General features: G+C 34.8%; 1 protein-coding gene across 2 annotated transcripts in view; it reads right to left on the bottom strand.

Moving 5' to 3' along the window:
- Window positions 1-1,051: 1,051 nt before the first annotated feature.
- The window catches only part of ESCO2 (establishment of sister chromatid cohesion N-acetyltransferase 2), a 28,677-nt gene continuing 23,615 nt past the window's right edge, over window positions 1,052-6,113 (bottom strand). For both annotated transcript variants that reach the window (XM_067745248.1, XM_067745250.1), the window contains exons 10-11: window positions 5,816-5,991; window positions 1,052-2,484 (exon numbers count right to left, since the gene is read on the bottom strand). In XM_067745248.1, coding sequence (XP_067601349.1) covers window positions 2,352-2,484; window positions 5,816-5,991 — 309 coding nt within the window. In that variant the 3' untranslated portion in view covers window positions 1,052-2,351. The remainder of the gene's footprint in view (window positions 2,485-5,815; window positions 5,992-6,113) is intronic.

Raw genomic sequence — 6,113 nt, 5'->3', positions numbered from 1 at the left:
AAATGAAATAATGCCATTTGCAGCAACATGGATGGACCTTGAGATTATCATACTAAGTGAAGTAAGTCAGACAATGACAAATATCATTTATATGTGGAATCTAAAAAAATGATACAAATGAACAAATGTTACAAAACAGAAACAGACTTACATGGCATACAAATTTATAGTTACCAAAGGGGAAAGGTGGGGGGGATAAAGTAGAAATTTGGGATTAACAGATACATATTCCTATATATAAAATAAACAACAAGGACCTAATGTATAGCACAGGGAACTATATTCAATATCTTATAATAGTCTATAATGGAAAAGAACCTGAAAAAGAATATATGACTGAATATATATATATGTATATATATGCATAAACTGAATCACTTTGCTATATACCTGAAACATTGTAAATCAACTGTACTTAAGTAAAATAAATAAAATGGAAAAAAAAGGTTTAAAAAATGTAATGAGAAGTGGTCAACATGTAGATTATTTTAGAATTTTTTTTCATATTGCAGAACCAGCGATACTTCTGTGTGGCAAAAATAAATAGAAATTATATTTTAGAAACAGACTTCTAATCAAAATAAAATTATAAAAAAATAAAGTTGGGAGGCCAGAAGGGGGAGCTCTCTGCCCTATGAAGATAGCAGAGCACAAGAGGAAGCTGACATTTTCTTGCCTGGCTAGAGCTCAGCCAATGAGAGACTGTCACAACTCAGCCAATGATAAGTGCGGGACTCTTTGTTTACTATTGCCCTCTCAACTTCCTCTTCCTCTCTGTAAAAGAGTTCCCTCAATTTTTTGCTGAGGACTTGAACGTGGTCAACTTGGTTACAGACCCTGAATTGTAATTCTTTGCTAATCTCGAATAAACCCATTTTTGATGGAGAAATAACTGGCAGTCTATTTGTTTTATGTCAACAGCTGCTATAAATATCTGTGTGCAGGTTTTTGTGTGGATATAGTTTTCAATGATTATTTTTCATAGAGAGCATGTACTATTTTTATAACCACAAACTGTAATTTAAAATGAAAATCAGTACATTCAACTGAATAAAATATTGAAAAGAACTTTAATTGATTCATCATAAAGGCATTGAGCAAAATAATGTTAATAAAATTTTTAAAATAAAATATTTAAGACAATTTTTAAACACAGCAGTGCAGAAAATAGCATTAAAATGTTTGTAAAATTACACACATTTTAACACTTCCACAGTCTTTGTGGAACCCAGGCTTTTAAATTTTTGAACCACTAAAGGCAAATAAAAGAATGTAGAGGAACAGATTCTACATAGAGTTACAACCTGGACACTACTTCCCTAGAGTGTTATTGCCAGAGAGAAGTTATGACATGAGTTTTGTAGAATAAAAAAAACACCTGAATAATTCTTTGCTTTTCAAAGTAAGTATCCAAGAATTATACCAGAAAAATGTGTGCATCTTTAGGTGTATTTACATAATGTCATCATGTTCTGTGGCCCATCAGCCTCGATATATTTATTTACTAACCTTGGTTCTGTTAGTATACATTTAAAATGTAATCATATGAATCATCTAATCCAACTGGGTATCCATTTTGTTAGACATCAATCACCAGCAGTAAGTTCACTAAAGAAAAGTAACACAATTAGCATTTTCAAACACCAAAAATTAATGAAATGACAATAGTGCAATTACTAAGTTTAATTAAATCTGATGACAAGTGTGTTTTGATTAATGATTTTTAAAAAGATAAAAATATTAAGCTCTAGAATTCTATACAAAAGGATATGGAAATCTTACTCTTTACCATCTTTCCCTGGTACAAATTAGAAACTCAAAATACTTTAAATATACTCAAACTGAGTTGCTACAGCCACGTGCCTATAAAGTGAGAATTTTGTGTACGAATTCAGGAATTACCTTTAAAAAAATGGGGATGGAAATTATTTGCCTGTCTTTAAATTCTCCTCTTTGCTTCTGATCAGGCACGAGAAAATTCTGGCCCCAAGGTGTGCTTTATAAATCATAAGTGGTCACATTTCTGTGGAAAACCACCTTGCTTTGTCAATGTTCTTACATAGAAGGAAAGTATTTTCCAGCTATAGCTACCAAGCTTCATAACTAAGGATTCAGAGTGCGAGTCAGTATACATCATCCAAAGATTTTTCCTTTCTTTGCATCCCTAGATAATTTTCAACGAATTTACCCCTGACTTTTCAATTCATAAGGAACAAAACTGAGGCAGGTTTCTGTATATGTGTGTGTGTCTTAGTATTTTTATTTTGACATTTGTTAAATAGTTTGTATTTTATGATAATGGGCTGTCTGAACTCATCCATATAGTAACTGTTCTATAGTTGAAATTGGCTTTAAGTATTAAAATTGTATACAAGGAAATTAGGGGTGTTGCAGTACTTGGTTGCAAATAACTTGCCATCTGGTGTTGGGTCAGAAAATGCTATTTCATTCGTGCTGAGAAAACAGCCAAACATGAAGCAATTCCTAAAAAAGAGAAAAAAGATAATTTAACAATGGAAACAACTTAAAATTTTGATTAAACATAAGCACAATTATATCAATATTTTAAAGTAATCCAATTAAAAAATTTCAATCTCTTTACATATTCTTGATTAAAACCAACATTATTTTATTAAGTGGTAAAATGACTCAATGCCTTGTATTTTACAGGTGGAAGTCTAATATCATTTCACAGATGAGAAAACTAAGGCCCAGAAAAAGTTCTGCCAAGAGGCAAAGGGAGCCACACAAACCATCTGGTTGACTCTAGGTGATCCGTGATAGTAAGCAACTAATATGAGACAATATTGCTAGTTAAAAGCCACAGGTAGCTATAACAACAAAAAAATAATTATTTTGGGCTTCCCTGGTGGCGCAGTGGTTGAGAGTCCGCCTGTCGATGCAGGGGACACGGGTTCGCGCCCCGGTCCGGGAGGATCCCACATGCTGCGGAGCGGCTGGGCCCGTGAGCCATGGCCGCTGGGCCTGCACGTCCAGAGCCTGTGCTCCGCAACGGGAGAGACCACAACAGTGAGAGGCCCGTGTACCACAAAAAAAAAAAAAAAAAAAATATTTTAACCAATAACTATATTCTTTTGAACTACATCACACACTCAGAGCTTTAAGAAGGCAAAAACTAATCTGCATTTTGACTACAACTCTCCTTGATCCAGCTCAACTAGGATTAAAAGCAATAAAATGAAATAGCTGAAACAATTCAACAAAACTGAGGGATAGTCTATGAAATAACTGGCCTGTAGTCTTCAAATTCTTCAATGTCCTGAAAGACAAAGAAAGGCTAAGAAACTGTTCCAGGTTAAGGAAAGTGAAGACTAAAGAGATATTTTGACTAAATGCAATATGTAATCCTGAACAGGAAAAAAAAATGCTATGAAGGGCATTTGAGACAAATGACAAAACTGAAATATCGACTATACATTAGATAGTATAGCATTATATTGGGATATTAAATACCCCAAATTTGATATCTGATCTGTCCTTATATAAGAGAATATCCTTGTTATTAAGAAATACATACCAGGTTATATACTGGTATTCTCCATACCAAATTTATGTATCTCAACATAAAATATAGAAAATAGAGGTATTTCACAATTAACTATGAAATAAAATCTTTACAGACACCAACTTCTCTCACTGCTCCCCTTTGTAAGGTATGGTGGGGGCCTAGGATTGAGGCCTAGGACTGCAGCCCTGTGGTGGTCTTGGTGTTCTTTCTTAAAAAGTGTATGGAACCCAAAGGCTAGAATAGTGCTACTCAAAGTGTGGTCCTTGGTTTTGTCAAAGTGGAGTCATTGGTTTGTAATCTGTTATCTTAAAGATAGAGGTTGAGAGAGTAAGTGTTGTGAAACTCATCTATCTAACCTAGATTAGGTAATTAACAGGCAAGAAAGAAGCAAACTCATTTGTCCCATTATCAACTAAGTACCAACATACAGTGTTAGTACAAAGTGTGCATACTGTAGTTTTAAAAGGGAGAATTCATATACCAAAGACTCACCATTTAGAAATACACAGTTCAGTGGTTTTAGTATATTCAAAAATTGCACAAAACTCAAGAACATTTCATCACTCAAAGAAACCCTGTAGCCATTAGCAGTCACCCTCCATTCACCCTTCCCTCAGTCTCTGGGAACAGCTAGTCTACTTTCTATCTATGGATTTGCCTCTTCTGGATGTTTTCTATAAACAGAATCATATAATAACATGGGGTATTTTGTGAATGGCTTTTTTTAGTTAGCATAATATTTTCAAGGTTCATCCATGTTGTAGCACATATCAGAACTTCATTCCTTTTTGTGGCTGAATATCCTATTGTAGTGTTGTATGGATGTACCACATTGTGTTTATCCATTAATCATGAATTTGGTTGTTTACAATTTTTTTTAGCTATTATGAATAATGCTGCTATGAACCTTCATGTATAAGTTTTTGCGTGGACAGATGCTTCCATTTCTCTTGAGTATACTTGTAGGAGCAGAATTGCTGGGTCATATGGTAACAATTTAATTTCTTGACAAACTGCCAGACTAGATTCCACAGCAGCTGTAGCATCTTACATTCCTCCCAGCAGCATACAAGGATTACAGTTTCCTCCACATCCTCACCAACAGTTGTTATTCTCCCTTTGTTTTCGTTTAGTCATCCAAGTGGCTGTGAAGTGGTATCTCATGATGGTTTTGATTTGTGATTTCCTTTATAGCTAAGGATGTTGAGCATAGCTTCACATGCTTATCAGCCATTTGTATTTCTGCTTTGGAAGAATATAGAATACATTGAAATCCTTTGCCTATTTTTAAATTGGGTTGTCTTTTTGCATGTTGTAAGAGTTCTTTTATATATGTTGGATATACTAGACTCTTATTAGATAAATGATTTGCAAATATTTTCTCATTCTGTGGGCTGTCTTGCTAATTTACTTTTACATTTAGTTACACTTGTGAGTTACAGTAAGTCTTTATTAATTACCTAGTCACACATGGTCAATAAACATGTACAATTTCTAAAATTCTTTTTATAAAAAATATTTATTTTTAATGTACAATTTCTAAAATTCTTTTTTAAAAAATATTTATTTATTTACTTAGGCTGCATTGGGTCTTAGTTGCAGCATGTGGGCTCTTTGTTGAGGTGCGTGGGTTTTCTCTCTCTAGTTGCGGCGTTCGGGTTTTCTCTCTAGTTGTGGCGCGTGGGCTCCAGAGTGCATGGGCTCTGTAGTTTGCAGCACGCGGGCTCTCTAGTTGAGGCGCATGAGCTCAATAGTTGTGGCGCACAGGCTTAGTTGCCCCGTGGCATGTGGGATCTTAGTTCCCTGACCAGGGATCAAACCCACGTCCCCTGCATTGGAAAGCAGATTCTTTACCACTGGACCACCAGGGAAGTCCCCAAAATTCTTTTTTTTAAACTTATATTTTGTTTTTATAGATTTATTTAAATGTAATTTTACATCTGTTGAATCTAATAAAAATTTGGGCTTCCATTTTTCCATTTGTTTGTTTCCTAGCAATTTATCTTTACTTTATTAATGTGTTGGTCTGTAACAAAATCCAGTCTTTGACCACAGGTAGTTTGAAAAGCACTGGGCTAGAATGTTTCAGACTTGGAATGTTGTGCCCGCAATTGAGTATATCTAGTTCTTTTTTTTTTTTTTTTTTCAGTGCCAGCATTGCCTTAGCCTGACTTTGGTAGTATTTATATAGAAGTGTCTTACCAACATCATTCCCTTTGGCTCATGAGCCGGGAAAGGTTCTTGGAAAGCTAATCTGGGTCTAATCCATTTTATTTTATTTCTTACCTTAGAGTATCTACCAGTCGTCTTGCAATGCGCTTTCTTCTCTTCAATCTGAAGACCCAAATTCTACTTATCCCACAGATTGCAGGCTCTGGTACATCTGAACATTGCCAAGCCCTATGACATTCTTTAGAGCTTGGGGATTCTGGACCAGTTGGTTCAGACAGGACACGGAAGGCCTGCAATGATACACAGAAGCATCTAGAGCTAACAATACAGCTGAGTTCACATTTCTTTTTAAAAACCATTCTTTAAACAAAATTTAAGTACCTAAAATTAATCTTACCCTACCTTCACAAAA

The sequence above is a fragment of the Pseudorca crassidens genome, chromosome 7, assembly GCF_039906515.1.
Source record: "Pseudorca crassidens isolate mPseCra1 chromosome 7, mPseCra1.hap1, whole genome shotgun sequence".
NCBI lineage: Eukaryota > Metazoa > Chordata > Mammalia > Artiodactyla > Delphinidae > Pseudorca > Pseudorca crassidens.
The sequence above is the reverse complement of the archived record's forward strand: the minus strand, read 5'-3'. Positions and strand labels throughout refer to the sequence as shown.